This window comes from Dermacentor albipictus, chromosome 1, assembly GCF_038994185.2.
Source record: "Dermacentor albipictus isolate Rhodes 1998 colony chromosome 1, USDA_Dalb.pri_finalv2, whole genome shotgun sequence".
In the NCBI taxonomy this organism is placed as follows: domain Eukaryota; kingdom Metazoa; phylum Arthropoda; class Arachnida; order Ixodida; family Ixodidae; genus Dermacentor; species Dermacentor albipictus.
This window is the reverse complement of record NC_091821.1, coordinates 502,035,645-502,056,223: the sequence shown is the minus strand read 5'-3', so window position 1 is coordinate 502,056,223 and position 20,579 is coordinate 502,035,645. Positions and strand designations below refer to the sequence as shown.

The 20,579-nt window shown below is 45.7% G+C and overlaps 1 protein-coding gene across 2 annotated transcripts in view; it reads left to right on the top strand.

Annotated features, from left to right (window-relative positions):
* LOC135909346 (golgin subfamily A member 6-like protein 4) overlaps positions 1–639 on the top strand; it is a 63,121-nt gene extending 62,482 nt beyond the window's left edge. For both annotated transcript variants that reach the window (XM_065441293.2, XM_065441292.2), the window contains one exon: positions 104–639. In XM_065441293.2, coding sequence (XP_065297365.1) covers positions 104–499 — 396 coding nt within the window. In that variant the 3' untranslated portion in view covers positions 500–639. The remainder of the gene's footprint in view (positions 1–103) is intronic.
* Positions 640–20,579: the final 19,940 nt, after the last annotated feature.

Sequence of the window (20,579 nt, the reverse complement as noted above, 5' to 3'; positions counted from 1 at the left end):
CACACCTCAATAAATCCAAATTTGATGCTCTCTTACGTAAAACGGAGGTATCTGCATCAGCAGGCGTGCCTGCGAATGCGTCAGCGACTCCCGACCCCTGCAGGGCGAGAGCCAGCGCCACGGCCAGCCGCGGCTGTACAGTCGGCCGTTCGGCATCGAGCGCGAGGGCAGCGTGCGCTGCGTGCTGCGGCTCGTCGCGTGCCTGGGCGTGCCTGCGGGCCAGGAGCCCGGCGACGCGGTGCAGCTCGGTCTCGAGCTCCTCCACTCGGCCAAGTGCGCCAAGAAGTTCGACTTCTGCCTGCGCCTGCTCGACCGGTCAGGCAGCGACCGCCACCTCGTGAAGACCTTCTCCTCTTCGGAGCTGGCCGTGCCGCGCTACTGGTTCTCGCGGCCGGCCCTGGGCGTGGTCAGCTTCGCAGTGCTCATCTCTGAGGAGCGCATGCTTCGCGAGGGACTCCTCTCCAGGGACGCGCTCGCCATCGAAGTCGGCCTGCAGTGACAGTGCCTCGTGCACTCTGCAGAGGCAAATCGGGGCCCGCTGTGCCTTCAAGTACCGAACAAGAAAACGTTGATTGGTGGACAAGATGTGGTGTTCAGTTGTAGGCGCAGTAAATGTGGTGCCGGTTTTTTTGTTCCAAACACTGTGGTTTACTCATCACGTTTTCACCGAACCCATTATGCTGCCAGAAGAATGTAGCCCTTTAATTTAGGATGCCGATTGGAGCACACTATAAAGTACTTATCCTTCCCAGAAAAGAAAAGCACCTTTCCCTGAAATTAGGCCGAAAGCCGAAAATTGCTTGCAACGCTTATGTAAGCATCCGTTTGCTGATGTTTGTTGTCCCGTTCAAGCCAACGTGACAGCGAAATTTAAAATGCAGCATGTTAGAAAATAGGCGCGATCAACAAAGAGCGCAGCTTGCTGCGCCGGGTCAACGACAGCAGGTGCAAAATTGGCAGTATGAAAGGCTTGGTGTCTCGTTACAGCATGAGTGGCTATAAATAAGATGGTGATGGTGAGCAATATTTGACATATGTCATACCAGCAGCCTTCTAGGCTTCGTTTCTCAGTGTTTAGGAACTGTTAAGACTAAGGGAAATTCTGCAGTGGGCTAGTTGGTACGACATAATTAACACTGTTGCGTAGAGCGACGAAGGGACTGGAATTAAGCGAGAACACAACTGGTGTCGCTCAGGTGCGCGTCTTGTTTTCTCGCTTAAGTCCGCTCCCTTCGTCCCTCTGCGCAACAGTGTTAATTGAGACTAAGGTTTGGATCTCTCTAGGACACCTCGACGTTTGTGTTGAACCGGTCTCCGGAGTTCTTCCGCTGTTCCAGGGACGAAATCGCGCAAGCGTCTCGCCTTCTGAACATTTCCCTCTCGTGACTCGGCGATTTGCTGACGCTGCGTTTTCGTCAGCGGTTGTCGGCTCCGCGAGGCGAGAGCGACACTTGAACACCGCCTACTCGGTGTTGCAACGCCTGTTTCTCGAACCTCGACCGGCGTTACTATTGGGTAGCGTGGCGTTGTCGGCGGGCTGTAGGCGTCCGGTAGACTGTGGCGACCAGGCAGGGACGAGACGATTTCTAGCGCGAAACTTGCATTGTTTATTCGGTGGTTGGTGAAGGATCAGAAGAAGAGAATAAATAAAGAAAATAGGTACGTTGCGGGGCCCTTTAAATAGGCCCACTAACATCGTAGGCGGGATCTTGCTCACGTCAACGTCACGTGACAGGCACTGCGTCTGGTTGTGGATGGGCGGCTGATCCCATCTCCCAAGTGACTTTTCACGAGCTTGCCTCCGCTGCTGGCAACCCGCGGGTCCTGGGGATTGTAGGCGGCTGAACCCTTCTCTTCTAGGCGTCGTTGGTTCGCGGAAAGGGCCCTACCCTAGAGTTGAAATGTTCGTAGAAATGGTTTTCACGCACACACTCAAAGGGGCCTGTAAACACTGCGGGGCGTCCGCCAGACCGGCGACCACTCGAGATAACCATAACAAATTAGGAATCCACCCTCCGTTTCGATGAGGCATGGTGGTTGAGCATCCTTTCTGCCCGGGGTGTTACATGCCAGTCGTAACATTGGTTACACAGCAGGCGAAGCGTACGTTCGGAAAGCGATGCCCCTGCGCGATCTCACCCCTGGTTAATGTCGAGCAAGTAGTTTGTAAGGAAAAGCAGCCACGACCGCATTCAAATGTGTGCGTTCAAGCGGTGCCCTGAGTCAACAAACAGACCGCTATAGCCATGCAGGTACAGTTCTGACTCTAGATACACTGAACTAGAAAGCTTCCTAGAGGCACGAGCGAAACGCGCTCGCCTTGCTTCCCCACTCCCCACGTGTGGCGGAAGTAGCGCTGTCATCCCCTACTCCTCTCATTTATTCTGCTTTACGGCATGGCCGGCGTGTCTTTTTCGCTGTTGTGTGCTTGTTTACCCTCGTGAAATGGCTAAAATACAGCGTCTAAACCATTGTTTGGCCCCTGTTTGTACAACTGGATATGTGCGTGTGCAACAAAGTTGTAAGTTATCTCTTTGTAAGGTCCCGAAAGACGAAGAACTATGACTTCCTTGGGAGCGACACCTCCATCGAGTTGCGAAGCTGCTTGACGCCGGTTGCGCTGTGTGCGAGTCACACTTTGAACCGCATTTTATTGTGAGAGACTGTGCATACCACCAATCGTGTTGAAGTCCGAATGCCTAGGGGAACGCCAACGCTGGCCCCTAATGTAGTTTGGACGATTTTGCCCAACCTGCTTGAATATTTGAAGCAAAGGAATGCGGCTCCGCGGCCTCAAACAGAGTGGCGTCAGAACGGTCCGGTTGAGAATGACTAGAGAAAATGACGTCGGATTACGACAGCTTCTCTACAGCTGCTTGTCGACACCAGCGCTACAACAGCTGCAGGTGGCGATGAAGCTGACGAAGCAAGCTCAAGTTTCACCTTTAAAGCAGCCGCCACTCACTGACTTTCGTAGGCTTCTGATTCCATCAAAATCTTGGAGGCCGCATGTGTTTCTCGAATATAACAGCGTCTCATACGTAGCACACATTCTGATCTCTAGCACTCGTGAACTTTCCTTCAGTTGTGCAAACAACGGAAGCGCGGAGTATGAAGCCTTCGTGGAGAACAAACTAATTGACAAGTTTAGTTTGGTAACGGTGGGAGAAGCCTCAGATACACTACAACGAGTTGAAAACATGATTCCACTCTGTCGTGGAGCAGCAGAAACTCTCTTTGTGCTGCCGTCGGACCTGACACGCGCAGTCGAAGTCGAGTGGAGGAGCCTTGTTCAATGTCAAACGCATGGGCAAGTCAGCAAACGAAGGTCACAGTTTGAGATGAAAATTGGCAAGTATATAACATTAGCGCCAAGTGCGTACTACACAGTCTTAATTGTACAGGTTCTCATGATTTTCTCTTGTCAGGCCAAGTACTGAGTGCTTACATGGCCAAGTTTAGCAATATTTCCTAAGCAATATGGAGCCATGCATTGCTGTTAAGGTGCATTTTGTATGCATTTGTTTAAGTTTACTTGGTAGTCATTTTTTTTCTGACAACTTAGGCTGTGATAACATTGCGGCGTGGCCTGTGCTTTGGATTACAGTCCACTTTAAATGATTATTTCGGGAGCTCGGTTTAGCGGAGGCAAGGAATACACATCTTGAGAGGGTGAGAACGGAGAGTCGACTGGCTTTATTCAAGAGTAAAAGTAGGTTTGCCAAGTGGCACTCGGTTCCAAGAAAGAGCAGGGGGCAATGACCCCCACGGCGAGACAAGGCGTAGTGACGAACAGTCGCTACATTTCTTTCAGGATTCCCATGCGTGTGGTTCAAATACCTCCGTAAAGCTCAGCAGACAAGGAAATCAAGCTCGAAGAGAAAATCAGCTAAGAAAACCTACAACACTGTCAACAGGCTCCGAACTGTCACTAAGAGGGCGAAGGTGTCACGAAGTTGGTGTCAAAGGTACAAGGCTTGAGCGACAGCATTTCCACAATGAAGGACTCTACAGCAGCAACAGCATAGGACATTTTACAGCAGAAGCTGCAAAGTATGTTGGAAAAACAGCAACTAGCGAATAAACTGTGCTTTGAAGCTGCTAAAGAAAAAGAAACACACGAGGCATGACGTAAAAAGAAAATTTGGAGTTGCGCCCGAAAGGCGAAGCACCGATTGCGATAGCAAATTAGTAGATAGCTGTACGAAGTAAGGATGGTAGTTTTATCGGCCGTATAAAATTGTAAACATTCGCTTACTGACTAAATTAACAATGATAGAATATGTAAGCGTGACTCAACGAGGACGTGGAAAAAAACAGACACACAGAGCAGCGCTGCCTTTCTGTATCTGCTTCTTTCTACGTCCTTCTTCAGTCGCGCTTACACATTCTATCATGGATTCAAACCAACTAGCCCATCAAGGTGTTTTAGCTAAATTGACTAGCACGGTATCACGCGCGCACATGTAAACCTGCACACATCTCACTCGATGACAGCGGAAACCGTCTGTGGAAACGCTGGAACTAGGAAACGCGGCAGCAGCCGCGAGCCAATTGACCTCCGTGCATCTGTCGCTTCAATGCGTAAGAAACATAGGGATCACAGCGCATAGGAAGCTTCCGGCACTACGCGCACTATGCAAACACCACACATCGCCTTGAAGATCAGGCCCGCGCGGGCGCGCAGTTTAGCCATGTCGCAGACCGCTTTCAAGACACACGGGCACCGGCAACGCGTCCCTACCGCGTCCGCCAAATGGCGCCCGCGATTCGCATGGCCAACGCCGTAGATGGCACCGCGGTTGTGTCCACTCTGTACGCAGCAGCTTGCGAAGAACGCCCACTCTCCCTCGCCATAATCCATCTGCTGCCTCGCGCTCCACAGGAGAGGGCGCGCATCCGGGCCGCGTTTCTGGCTCGCGTTCGAGAGATTGAACCGCGTTGGACGGCACACGGACGAGCAAGGTGTTGATGGCAGTACGGATGAAGAACAAAAAGCACGGTAGGTGCCTTGGATAAATTCTGTTTTTATGCATAAGAAACACGCCAAATTTGGGCGCATAATAAATATTTTGTAAAACGATTGAGCAGAATTGATTACAACATTTTCTTTTTTTGCGCCTGCGTCCTATGGCGTTTGGTGAGAGCACTAGTTCGTTACGTAGCCGTGACGTAGTTCCTGAGGCCGGATTTCTCGGAGTGTCTACTCTTAGTCTTTTCCTTTCTCTATGGGCACACCCTCACATGCTTTCACTTATACAGAACCTCGCGCCGACGGCGATTGCATAAATGCGCCTGGACTGTCTGTATAATTGCTATCGCAATAGAATGGATGCTGGTGTGCATACTTCTTAAAATGCGGAGCCCCAAACTGCATGACTATATCCGCAGACAAAATATCTTAGTGCTTCAAGGAAGAACAACGATCAGGAAGTACATGTCAAACTTCAATTAAAGTGTGAATGAAAAAAATGCTTCAAACACTGAAGAAAGCCTCCACAACGGACCCATTCAAATGCAAAGGAGTACTCATGATCGTTGAAATGCGACTTTCTGAGCACCTGTCCGTCAACACAGGTGGCAAGGTCGATGGTTTTGTCGACGTCGGTGCCTACACACCTAAACAAGAAAAGCAGCTGCCTTCTGACCACGAGGTTGCGGCGATGGTCCCGCGGTTGGTAGCTGGAGCCAATTCATAGGCATGTTTTCGACGCACACAAACGTCAAGTGGAAGCTGCTTGTGAAGGTAGTGCTGGAGGCCACAATTTTGGCACAGAAAGCGGGGCTTTTCGTAAATTAGGTGACGTGGGATGTAACAACGTGGAACAGGAACATACGGGGGGGGGGGGGAGTGTCTGGTAGGAAGGCAAGCTGGAAAGAAGTTATTGGTAAAAATTGGCAGTGACTTAGCTAGGCTATGCCAGGATATACGTAGCGAAAGCTAAGGCATAGCATGGTTAGCCTTGGTTAACCTTGATTACAAGTCCAGGTTAGTCTGTTTGTCTAGCTATGTTGCGGCGTTTAGCCAGTCGTTCGGCGCGCTGTTCGTCTGTTTCCCAGGCGATTCGTTTCCTCTTCATCTCTTTCCGATGTCGATTCCAGGCCTCCTCCTGCTTATCAGAATTGTCGCCATCCATACTGCCGCCTCAACTTTAGCTGCGGCGCACGCGAGCTCTCCTTTTCAATCCTGCGACATGTTATCAGGCATGCGACGCAGCTGGCGAAGCGAGCGGAGGTGAGCGCAACGACGAGGAACGGGGGTGACGTCCTACCAAACGGCGGCGGTGGAGAGGCGCGGCGCTGCGCAGCGGCGGGACACCTGTGGCTCGCTGCTACTAGTGGCGCATGTGCAGTAGTGACTAGGGAGTGAGAGAGAGGCAGAAATATCCCCGGCGAGACGCGCGTTGTGACGTCATGTGCCTCCTTGGAGCACCGCAACGGCGAAATCGCAAGTTCGCGGCCAGGTAAACTTTCGCTTTAAAAGGGCGCACCCTTAAGAAGACAAGAGGTTCCTGCACTTTTTATCTGATTCCCGTGATCTTGTGAAGAACCTCTCTCCGCAACAAAATCCTTCAAACAAGCGTCCACATGCCAGATTGAATGTTGAATATGTTATTCTTTTAGAATGTTGTATATATACCTATAATATATTTTGAGATTTCACTGCACCTTAAGCACTTAGCAAAGACAACCAAACAAGCAATACGTGAAGAGCTGTATAAAAAGCGCTTGCCGGAGATTTGGGAGGGAAGGTATAAACTTCTTAAGCTTATAGCAGTTAGTCTTGCAAATGGTGTGTTCTCCCCGCAAACCAAACGCCACATACACTGTTTGCAAGTTGCGACAGTGTTTAGATATATTACTGTGGAAAGCATTAGTTCCGAAAAATAAAAGCATTTTCAGCATGAAGTAGGTAGGTACGGCTATGTAATGCATATTATGTCATGTTAGCTAGGTGACTGTTAAAGTAGCGGAGGGCAACTACCAGCCTAGCCTCTTGGTATATTGTCATGCAGCACTTCTAAGTACTACTTGAGTTTTATAGTACCTTGTTCATGCTACGGCCATTTGGTAATTGCAATACACACAATACTTGTTTTTCCCAGGCCTCTACGGGGCCACTATGAGAAACAGTAAAGGCTGATGAGAAGAAGCTCACTTTGAAAGCAATGCCCTTACTTACGAAGACCAACATGGAGCCAAATACTTCGAAAAAATGCGGGTGCCCTACGCTTTCAATATGTCTAGCTCCGATTCTCTGGGTGCACTTCAGCTTTACAAACCGCAGCTCCAGATATGCTGCGGAAACACTGAGCCAACGAAGAAATTTCTCAGGTCAGTGTTTTTAATTTAGAAATTGTTTTACAGACTCAAGCATGCCCTCTGTTCCGGTTTTGAAGCTTTGTTTAAGTATGTTGATGTCTGGCAGATTTTTACCGTAATATATTTACTGTACTAGCAAATCCTTATAGCATATGTTGCACGGAATACACACTATGTCATGGAATACACGCTATATTATACATGGATTCTTGATTACCATGTCACATTCGCAAACATTTTTAATTTAGAAATTGTTTTACAGACTGAAGCATGCCCTCTGTTACGGTGTTGAAGCTTTATTTAAATACGCTGATGTCTGGCCCATTTTCACCATAAAATATTTAGTGTACTAGCAACTCCTTAATGCATATTTTGCATGGAATACACGCTATGTTATGCATGGCTTCTTGATTAACATGTAACATTTGCAAACACAATACTTCCAGAGTCTCTAGCACTAGAATAATGAAAAATGGTTTCTATTGTTGGAGACGTTTAGAGCATTATGGCATGCACAGTTCATAGAATGCAGCTAGATCACACGTTAGAAAATCTTGCTTTGTGATTGTGTGTTAGCAGTTATGGTTAATTCCTTATTTAGGTATTTGCAGGAGAATGAAGTCTTTCATCCCTATAATGACGCCATGCTTCCCAGCAGAAGCTTTGATATCCAACTCGACTGCCGTAGAAGACCTCATATAACATTTAGAATTGCTCTCGAGATCGGAGCAGTCTCCTGAAATGATGCAGTTCTTGAGTGGTTCCACAGCGTTGAGACTGAGGGTCATTATTACGAGTACCTTGGGACTTCTCAATTATCTGCATGCAGAGCTTGGGTATTCATACCTAATGACATGCAGCTTATGCTAATACAAAACTAAAAATCTTTTTGGCATCGTGAGACTGTCGTCTGGTTTCAATGCTTATCTTACTGCACAGCAGTTTCTCACTACGATTAATTGCATTAGCTATTACAACCTTGCCAAGGGCGTTATTGGGTCACATGTTTAAGATGAAGTTGCAAGCTCACTTTTGACCGTTAGAGACCAGACTGCTAGTTCGAGAAAACAGCAGCAGCTCATTGTCTTCTTGATTGATGAGGAAGATATTGAAGGCGCTGAAGGTTCACTTGATAGCGACTCTCTGACTGTACCAGATCACCCATACATTATTCAGCGTAGTAACTCGAGGATGACTTATTATGTGGCGGGCTATGTGGCAAGGAAGTTTCTGCTGAAAACAAAGTGTAGTGCCTGCATGAACCTACTTCTGCTGCCTGCTTCAGATGAATACTCCTTAAATTCAGCCGTTTTCGCGAAATCCTTCCACTTCGGGGGTCTTCTCTAACCTTCCCTGAATGTTTTCGTGTTTATCAGTGAACTTGAAGACATGGTCACTGGATACTTTAGTAAGAGTGAGCTATGTCGAGGCTGCATTATGGACGTGTTGCCAGTCATCGCCAGGTACATAATTGGTGGTGTTGGTTGAGGTGAACATTGCCATGTTAAACGCGAGGTTGATCGGTTTTTGCGTCGTCACACGAATGCATTTCAACATCAAATGTCCGAGCAAGTGTCGTGATAAGAAACGAAGTGCAAGCAACACCTGAAATTGAGTCGACTATGAATGGGTGCAGCATCATAAATGAATGCTGCCAGTCCTGCGCATATACTAACGCACTCTATTAAGCTAGGAGAATGCCAGCAAACTTGAGAGAAGGAAAAATCAAGAGGCAGACATAGACAAAGAGACAGGAAGGTGGCTGGACTAACAACTTCCAACTAACAACTAACAACAAGAGTTGTTAGTCCAGCCACCTTCCTGTCTCTTTGTCTATGTCTGCCTCTTGATTTTTCCTACTCTCAAGTTTCCTGGCATTCTCCTAGCATAACCATGTACCAACTAGCCCAACAAGCCACTCTCATGTACTCTATTAAAATTAAAAAAATATTGTACAAGTAAAAATGTTTTTAAACAATCACAATAATTACAATGTGCGTTTGATCCCACCTTTAATGACTGGAAGCTGGGAGAAATCGGAAAGAAGGTGTGCACACTAGTGTTGCATTTCATCAATGCCACCCTCAAACCCGAGGTAGAATGAGCTTCCAAAGCATTTGAGTAGAGTGTCGGTAAAAGTAATTATGTATTCAAAACTAGTCTATCATAAATTGTCGCATCTTTCATAAGTTGTCAGGACTGGGAAGCGGCGATGGCAAAGTAGCAGCGGGTAAATACTGGCAGAGAAAGAGTGAGCAGGCAATCGCTGCCTAGACAGTACACATGGAATTGAGCTGTAGATGGTAATATGCGGAAATGTAATGTTACAGCCATGTTAAGATCATTTATATGGAATGGTGTTTTACACGGCAGCCCGGCTAGATGCGTGCACGGAACTGTTGAAATAAAGGCATGTTACAATGGTGCCCATATTCAGTCATGTTGCACAGAGAACAGAAAACGTGGGTAAAAGAATGTATCTAAGGCGACATGATAGAATGTCTCATCAGTGCACGCACGGTAATGACAACCCCTTCACACGTGACGCGCTTTCAAGCGTGCTCTCAAGCCGGAAGCGACGCCGGTTCTATAACAGCTCCATTTGCGTATAGCGCGAACTAATCAGCCAAGCTATTTTAGATGCACTTCAGGCACATCTCCATAACGAGCGCCTCGGTTCGGCTGCTCTTTTCTTGCAAACAGCCGCTAAAGCAATGCCCCCTATTTGTCCCTAGCTTCGTAGTTATACACATCACGGGCCAACATGTCTTCATTCTGTGCGCGTATATGGATGTGTTTTCTTTCCTTCCTAAGTACCGGCTAGCGAGTTTCAAATGATTGAAACTCCATTCGGTATAATGCTGTGCCGTTGCAGGCTGCAGTGCGGGCGGCTCAACCCCCTGAGAGCAATTTTGGGCACGATGGTGACTAGCGACGTCTTCGAGTGATGAAACGGGCCATCAAGTGAACAGATCAATTCTTCTTGTCGCTCATCGCCCGGAAGTACTTTGAGCGGCTAGCCAGTAGTGCGAAGCCGAAACAGGATATATATCAGTAACGTTGTAGCGGTTTGCGCACGTACGCGCTTGTCACTAAACAAAACAATGTCTTGTGGGGCCCCTGATGCTGCAACAAACGTCAACGTGCTGGGCTTAGCCGACAGTCCTGTGTTTATCCTGGATCCCCGGGTTGAGCGTGCACGTCCCAGTTGACCACGGTGAACGGCGACTAAAAACACGTTCAATTAGCATTTCGTCGACGAAATTGAAGAAGAGCACGCCATGTGGAATCTGCAACACAGAAGCTACAAATCCCGTGGTGTATCTGAGAACGCAGGAGAACTAAAAGCAACCGGTAAGTTATTTGTCGCGCGGTCACGTCATCAGCTGGGTCTCGACTTTTACTGTTGCCTTACGCAACATTCTATGCCTCTGTTAGTCACTACGCCGCGGATGCGGCCCTTTGATTAAACGCGGGCGAAGCGTCACTCGATCAACACTGACCAAGTGCTAAAAAGAAGAGCATCAGGAAGGCACCACTTCAAAATTGTGGCCCTGATAAAATCGTTTGCTAAAGATAAACCATGCTCCATCGCTCATTGAAGTTGCAAGTTACAACCGAAGGCATGCTGATATATATAGAGCGAACGCCCCATTTATCATGGGAAGCAAGCACACTTTACTGGTTGCTATATACTGATCGATGTTTTTATGCGCAGTTTTAACTGAGAAAGCCCGCTGGAAAAAATTTGTGGGACACTTTCCGCCATATTCTCAAAGCCCGCAGCCAGACATCAAAGAACGTAGACGTGTGCCCGTACACTCTAAGGCAGAAGAGAGTCAAATGGGTGTGTGGTTCAGCCCTTAAGAGACTAAATGAGCTGCCACAACCATTAATCCCTTTTGGGACCAGGTTTAACCGTTAGTCCCAATGCCGTTGCACCTCACGAGATGAACGGTTAGTCCACACAGGTCAACAGGGAGGATGATCCATTTGGTATGGTTTGTTCAACCCCAGGGATCAAGTTCAGGAATTACACCTAGCGGACTAAACTTGCCATTTTGTCCCTCGGCATGCTTCGTATACGACGAGCTGCAATGCAATTTCCGCATTAAAAATGTACGATTAATATCTCCAAAATGTCCTGCTACTTCGGCAGACACCGGAAATAGGAGGCAAGAAGTGACTCTAATGAAAAATGCAATGAAATATGTTTTATTAATACATAATATACAAGACAGGCAAAAAAGTAAGAGCCTCATTAAAAATGCGCGCTTGGCCAACAAATAGGTAAATAAAGCAATACATATGTCTTTAACAGAAGACACTTATGCAAACATGAATGTATGCAGTGACATGCTTAATTCTAAATTGAAGCATGCTTTTAACATGGTGCACTCAACACGCGCTAGTGGTGACATGTGCGCGTTGCTTGGTACATCCAAAAGTTTAGCTATGACTTCCGGTGTTTTGTGCACCCCTTTTGCAAACAGGATGTCGAAAGCCCAATAAAGGGTGAGCAATGTTGACAGGGCTTCTGGCAGCGTGTTCTATTCAATTGCAATAACCTCAAGACAGACGGTAAAGGGTGTCGAATCGCATGCATCAACACTCATCCCATGCACAGGCACTCTGTGCGCAGTGCTCCTGTCCTGCGAATAAAGAATTTGCAAATACCGAGTGGCACAATTTGTTAGATGCCCTGATTTTAAAAGAAATAGCAATAAGTGAAGATACCCTTGCAAGTAAATGAACTCGCATGTTAAAATATCTGCAAGGTGAAACAAGCATGAGCACATAATTTTTATAAACACTGCAGCATTTTATGTATCGCAGCAACTGATTCTGACGAGGCTCAAGAACATCTGTTGAATTATTACTGCATGGGCCTTGGTTCAAATAAAATAACTTGAGCATGCCGAGTTCAGGTGAAAAGCGTGCGAATGTGTCCCAATGCCCTATGTACTACTAGTTTCCTGTGCACCATATTTTTCTCGTATAAGACGTGTTTATTTCCAAAATTTTGGTGACTGTCTTTACCTACAGATGCCAATCCGAGACTTTGCCATGTGGGCAGTGCAGCAGCCGCAGCAAAGGCCGCCATTATAGGCTCTCTTATATAGGCCCCTCCCTGATTGAAGGCGCTATTACATCACGATTTTCACTGTTACATTGCAGCCACCAACATCTAACCGCTAAAAAGGAGCACTGCTTGTTTATCATTACGGTTATCATCATCACTCACACACGCGAGAGGTCTCAGCTGTCTAGCGGTAGTCAGTGCTACCGTTTTTCAGTCGGCATTTAGCTTTTCTATGTGTGTGTATTGTGTATGGTGGTACGCATGTTAAGGCATTATATGAGCATTGCTTGCATGTTAAATTAAATTATGGGGTTTTGCGTGCCAAAACCACTTTATGATTATGAGGCAGGCCGTAGTGGAGGACTCCGGAAATTTCGACTACCTGGGTTTCTTCAACGGGTACCTAAATCTGAGTACACGGGTGTTTTCGCATTTCGCCCCCATCGAAATGCGGCCGCCGTCGCCGGGATTCATTCCCGCGGATAGCAATAGGGGCTTGTTGGTACGGCATATCTTATTTTGTTATAGCGGAAGCTTGACACGGACAACAGAAGGCACATCTGACACAAGCGCTGTGTGTGTCAGATGTGCGTTCCGTTGTCCGTGTCAAGCTTGCGCTATATCAATCCCGCGACCTCGTGCTCAGCAGGCCAACACCATAGCCACTGAGCAACCACGGTGGGTGCTTGCATGTTCCCCCTGACAATGTCACACTGCAGAGGCAACGCCAGCGACGTGCTTCATCATGCTTACATTGTTGCGTACAAGTTATTAAGGTGCCGACAATGGTAACGCAGTGATGCTGCCAGCTAAAGAGGCAGATTTTTTGACAGTACATGGGAGGTTTGAGTGGTAAATCTGCTGTTAGTGTCCCTTAATTGCAGAGTGGCCAGTGCATTACCAAAGAGCACCACCACTTATTCCCTTTGTCCGCACTGCCTTATACTTTACAAAGTCACTGTCGTTCATGCAGCCGTAACCCAATCTTCAATTACACTATTATGCTCTCGCGTCATCGCAACAAACTAATGTCTACAAATTAAAGGAATAATGGATCATCCTCCCTGTTGATCTGTGTGGACTAACCGTTCATCTCGTGAGGTGCAATGGCATGTGGACTAACCGTTCATCTCGTGAGGTGCAACGGCATTGGGACTAACGGTTAAACCTGGTCCCAAAAGGGATTAATGGTTGTGGCAGCTCATTTAGTCTCTTAAGGGCTGAACCACACACCCATTTGACTCTCTTCTGCCTTAGAGTGTACGGGCACACGTCTACGTTCTTTGATGTCTGGCTGCGGGCTTTGAGAATATGGCGGAAAGTGTCCCACAAATTTTTTCCAGCGGGCTTTCTCAGTTAAAACTGCGCATAAAAACATCGATCAGTATATAGCAACCAGTAAAGTGTGCTTGCTTCCCATGATAAATGGGGCGTTCGCTCTATATATATCAGCATGCCTTCGGTTGTAACTTGCAACTTCAATGAGCGATGGAGCATGGTTTATCTTTAGCAAACGATTTTATCAGGGCCACAATTTTGAAGTGGTGCCTTCCTGATGCTCTTCTTTTTAGCACTTGGTCAGTGTTGATCGAGTGACGCTTCGCCCGCGTTTAATCAAAGGGCCGCATCCGCGGCGTAGTGACTAACAGAGGCATAGAATGTAGCGTAAGGCAACAGTAAAAGTCGGGACCCAGCTGATGACGTGACCGCGCGACAAATAACTTACCGGTTGCTTTCAGTTCTCCTGCTACGCTCCGCCACGCGGTCTCAGATACACCACGGGATTTGTATCGTCTGTGTTGCAGATCCCACATGGCGTGCTCTTCTTCAATTTCGTCGACGAAATGCTCATTGAACGTGTTTTTTAGTCGCCGTTCACCGTGGTCAACTGGGACGTGCACGCTCAACCCGGGGATCAAGGATGAGCTCAGGGCTGTCGGCTAAGCCCAGCACGTTGACGTTTGTTGCGGCATCAGGGGCCCCACAACAGATTGTTTTGTTTAGTGACAAGCGCGTACGTGGGCAAACCGCTAGAATGTTACTGATGTATATCCTGTTTCGGCTTCGCACTACTGGCTAGCCGCTCAAAGTACTTCCGGGTGATGAGCGACAAGAAGGAGTTATCTGTTCACTTGATGGCCCGTTTCATCACTCGAAGAGGTCGCTAGTCACCATCGTGCCCAAAATTGCTCTCAGGGGGTTGAGCCGCCCGCACTGCAGCCTGCAACGGCACAGCATTATACCGAATGGAGTTTCAGTCATTTGAAACTTGCTAGCTGGTACTTAGGAAGGAAACAAAATACATCCATATACGCGCACAGAACGAAGAAATGTTGGCCTGTCCTGTGTATAACTACGAAGCTAGGGACAAATGGGGGCATTGCTTTAGCTGCTGAATAAAGGGAAAATCAGACATCCACCCGTTCGTAGCAATTGCTACAAGGGAAACCCATACGGGTTTTCTTTGTAGGTGGCTTTAGCTGCTGTTTGCAAGGAAAGAGCAGCCGAACCGATGCGCTCGTTATGGAGATGTGCCTGAAGTGCATCTAAAATAGCTTGGCTGATTAGTTCGCGCTATACGCAAATGGAGCTGTTATAGAACCGGCGTCGCTTCCGGCTTGAGAGCACGCTTGAAAGCGCGTCACGTGTGAAGGGGTTGTCATCACCGTGCGTGCACTGATGAGACATTCTATCATGTCGCCTTAGATACATTCTTTTACCCACGTTTTCTGTTCTCTGTGCAACATGACTGAATATGGGCACCATTGTAACATGCCTTTATTTCAACAGTTCCGTGCACGCATCTAGCCGGGCTGCCGTGTAAAACACCATTCCATATAAATGATCTTAACATGGCTGTAACATTACATTTCCGCATATTACCATCTACAGCTCAATTCCATGTGTACTGTCTAGGCAGCGATTGCCTGCTCACTCTTTCTCTGCCAGTATTTACCCGCTGCTACTTTGCCATCGCCGCTTCCCAGTCCTGACAACTTATGAAAGATGCGACAATTTATGATAGACTAGTTTTGAATACATAATTACTTTTACCGACACTGTACTCAAATGCTTTGGAAGCTCATTCTACCTCGGCTTTAAGGGTGGCATTGATGAAATACAACACTAGTGTGCACACCTTGTTTCCGATTTCTTCCAGCTTCCGGTCATTAAAGGTAGGATCAAACGCACATTGTAATTATTGTGATTGTTCAAAAACGTTTTTACTTCTACAATAATTTAAAAAAAATTAATAGAGTGCGTTAGTATATGCGCAAGACTGGCACCATTCATTTATGATGCTGCACCCATTCATAGTTGACTCAATTTCAGGTATTGCTTGCACTTCGTTTCTTATCACAACACTTGCTCGGACATTTGATGTTGAAATGCATTCGTGTGACGACGCAAAAACCGACCAACTTCGCATTTAATATCTGGCAATATTCACCTCAACCAACACCACCAATTATGTACCTGGCGATGACTGGCAACACGTCCATAATGCAGCCTCGACATAGCTCACTCTTACTAAAGTATCCAGTGACCATGTCTTCAAGTTCACTGATAAACACGAAAACATTCAGGGAAGGTTAGAGAAGACCCCCGAAGTGGAAGGATTTCGCGAAAACGGCTGAATTTAAGGAGTATTCATCTGAAGCAGGCAGCAGAAGTAGGTTCATGCAGGCACTACACTTTGTTTTCAGCAGAAACTTCCTTGCCACATAGCCCGCCACATAATAAGTCATCCTCGAGTTACTACGCTGAATAATGTATGGGTGATCTGGTACAGTCAGAGAGTCGCTATCAAGTGAACCTTCAGCGCCTTCAATATCTTCCTCATCAATCAAGAAGACAATGAGCTGCTGCTGTTTTCTCGAACTAGCAGTCTGGTCTCTAACGGTCAAAAGTGAGCTTGCAACTTCATCTTAAACATGTGACCCAATAACGCCCTTGGCAAGGTTGTAATAGCTAATGCAATTAATCGTAGTGAGAAACTGCTGTGCAGTAAGATAAGCATTGAAACCAGACGACAGTCTCACGATGCCAAAAAGATTTTTAGTTTTGTATAAGCATAAACTGCATGTCATTAGGTATGAATACCCAAGCTCTGCATGCAGATAATTGAGAAGTCCCAAGGTACTCGTAATAATGACCCTCAGTCTCAACGCTGTGGAACCACTCAAGAACTGCATCTTTTCTAGAGACTGCTCCGATCTCGAGAGCAATTCTAAAAGTTATATGAGGTCTTCTACGGCAGTCGAGTTGGATATCAAAGCTTCTGCTAGGAAGCATGACGTCATCATAGTGATGAAAGACTTCATTCTCCTGCAAATACCTAAATAAGGAATTAACCATAACTGCTAACGCACAATCACAAAGCAAGATTTTCTAATGTGTGATCTAGTTGCGTTCTATGAACTGTCTATGCCATAATGCTCTAAACGTCTCCAACAATAGAAACCATTTTACATTATTCTAGTGCTAGAGACTCTGGAAGTATTGTGTTTGCAAATGTTACATGTTAATCAAGAAGCCATACATAACATAGCGTGTATTCCATGCAAAATATGCATTAAGGAGTTGCTAGTACACTAAATATTTTACGGTGAAAATGGGCCAGACATCAGCGTATTTAAATAAAGCTGATGACAAACGATGAGCCGACGACAAAAAAGTTTGACAGCGGATTGCCAGTCATCACCGCCTTACATCATCGTTTAAATGAGCCACTCGTCGAAGACGAACTACCAATCCCTGTTGAGCATCGAGGACCACGTGACACCAACCGAACCTACTTAACCGCGCAGCACTTTGGCTTCGTGGGATTTGGAGCCGGCATCTGGCTGACGCGCAGCTAACACTACTGTTGGTTATGCAGGTTAGTGCTTACTATCCATTTCAACTTCATGGTCCGCTATGTGCGTTTCCGGCTCCTTCCACGATAATTGCTACTGCGCACCATCGCAGACGAATGTGCGCGCGAGTGTCTTGCCGAAATTGCCGCCCCTTTGTCAATAGAGTGTTGTACTTGATTCTTCTTTTGTTGCTATCGGGCGATGTCGAGCTTAATCCTGGACCTCTCACCGAAGCAGCAATGGAGGTACTTAAAAGTTTACAGACTGGTCAGGCGGCAATCCTGAGCAAGCTAGATACCATCGATAACAAGTTAGCCAAACACGACGCTATGCTGGCGGAGGTAAACAGTAGGCTTGGTGTAACTGAGGAACGGGTTGGAACGGTAAATAAATTAGTGTCGGATCAAGGAAATGCAATAAGATCACTTGAACAGCAAGTATCTTCCATGCGAAAAAAAAACGTTGATCTTGAAAACAGAAGTCGCAGGCTTAATCTTGTCTTCTATGGAATAAATGACGGAAACCATTCTGAAACGTGGATTGAATCGGAAAACTTGGTTAAAGATATTTGCAAAGCTAACCTGGGGATCGAACTGAATTCGATACAAAGGGCACACCGAGTAGGTCGTTACAGTGATAGGTTCAAAAGGCCAGTCCTAGTAAATTTTTCTTCATATAAGGAAAAACAGGACGTCTTGTCAAATGCTAATAAGTTCAAGGGGTCACCCTACAGTGTGGATCAGGATTATTCATCCGAGACCCGAGAAATAAGGAAGCATCTGTTGGAATACGCAAAAGTTAAAAAAGCGGATAGCAATAACAAGGTAAAGCTAAACTTCGACAAACTTATTATTAACGGAAATACCTTCACGTGGGACAAAGAAAAAAAAGAAGTTGTTCCATTCAGGGAACGGTGACGCAATAGAAAGAAAATGAAACAAGTATGTCGTAACCTCGTTGCTGTTGTAGTAAACTGTAGGAGTATAATAAACAAAGTCGATGAATTCGCCGGTCTGATAGAGTCTGTCAAGGCTGACATCGTTTTGGCACAGAATCATGGCTGAACCCGTCTATCGCGGATAGCGAAGTATTCCCTAAAGAATTCATTGCTTATCGGAAGGATAGGCCCCGCCTCGGTGGAGGGGTGTTTTTGTTAATTCACTCTTCTCTTAAATCATTTATGCTAGATCTTGATACCCACGATGTTGAATCAATTTGGTGCTCAGTCACCCTACCTGATAACTCCTCATACGCTGTTGGATCATTCTACAGACCACCGAACTCAAATTTAAAACTGTTGCAATCTTTGTTTGATATCGTTTCGGAGGCATCCCGGCAGCCTATTTTGCTTGCGGGTGACTTTAACTTACCTGACTTGGAATGGCTTGAAGGTGAATGTGTATGCAAAGTTGACAGCCGTGTTAACTTAGAAATGAAAAATCTTGTAAACACCTCCGGACTATTACAGTATGTCAGTGCTCCAACTCGGAATAGTAACATTCTGGACCTTTTGTTCTGCAGTTCACCTACCCTTATTAGCTCGGTTTATATAATACCAGGAATATGTGACCATCACGCCGTCATTGCAAACATTAAAAGAGATATTAACCGATCAACGTCACCCACTTCAAGGAGAGTTTTTTTTTTTTTCGAAAAAGGTGATTATCCTAGTATCTCCCAGGAGCTCCTCGATTACTTGCCGGGTTTTGAATGTCTTGCTGAGGATTACGACATCCATGGTTTATGGCGGGTATTTAAAGATAAACTGCTTGAGCTTACGGACAAGTATGTTCCAAGCGTAGACTCCACCAGACTAAAAAAACGTAAGAAATCCTGGGTGAATTCGCGTATTCTCAGAATAATTTAAAAAAGAAAGAGAGCATTTAATAGATACAAAAAAACTAAAAGTAGGAATCACATAAAAAAGTTATCTGAAGTAACACAGGAGTATAAGTTTGCTATAAAAAATACGAAGGAAGAGTACTTTAAGACACTCAACGACAGAATGAAAGCTAATCCTAAACAATTTTGGAGGTTTTTAAAAGGATGCGGATCAGATTTTGTAGGAATAAATGAAATTGTTTGTAATCAACAAATAATTACAGACGATATTGAAAAGGCAACGTGTTTGAATACATATTTTCAATCTGTCTTCCTACCTAAATCCAATCATAGCTCTACACCACATGCAAGCAGACTTCCTTTAATAGAACAATTTGAATTAAGCGTTAGAGGCATCGAGGCACTCCTAAAGGTCATAGATGAAACCAAAGCAAACGGTCCGGATGGTATATCTCCACGTATACTAAATCGGTGTGCTACACCTATCTCGATGTACCTTTATTTAATCTATGAGAAATCGCTATCCACAGGACTCTTACCTAATGACTGGAAAACCGCTCAAGTTGTACCTATTCATAAAGGGGGTTCGAAAAGAGATGTCGCGAATTACAGGCCGATCTCACTAACATCCATCTCGTGCAAAATCATTGAGCATATTATATATTCCGAGATAATGCATCACATAGCAAATAATAATATACTAATCAAAGAACAACATGGGTTTCGGAAAGGTCTATCTTGCACAACACAATTAATTGAATTTTATCACGAATTGGCATTCGATGTTGACAAGGGAGGACAAACAGATTGTGTCTTTTTAGACTTTCGTAAGGCATTCGATACAGTGTCACATCCACTTCTTCTTATTAAACTTAAAATGTTAAACATTCACTCAAGCGTACTCGCTTGGATTGAAAATTATCTGTCTCAGCGCCGACAACGTGTTGTTTTGAACGGCAAAAGCTCGGCATACGCTGATGTGACGTCAGGAGTCCCACAGGGCTCAGTCTTAGGGCCACTTTTGTTTCTACTTTATATAAATGATATTTCTGTTGGTATTTCTTCAGGTATACGGTTGTTTGCCGAAGATTGTGTTGTTTATAGGAAGATTAAGAGTGAACAAGATGCTGCCATGTTACAATCTGACTTAGAATGTATTAATACTTGGTGTTCAACATGGAAGATGAATTTGAATTTAAAAAAGTGTGTTTATGTATGTTTTACAAGAAAGAAGAAGCGGATTGTAAATCTTTACCAGATAAATAATACCATGATAAAAAACGAACCTATATACAAGTATCTAGGTGTGACGCTCTCATCCGACTGCTCATGGTCTGCTCATGTAGATGACGTCATTGTAAAAGCTAGTAGGGCACTCAATTTTATTCAGAGGAACTTGAAATGTTCACAGCCGAACCTAAAGAAAACTGCTTACCTAACATGTGTTAGACCAATTTTGGAATATGCCTGTG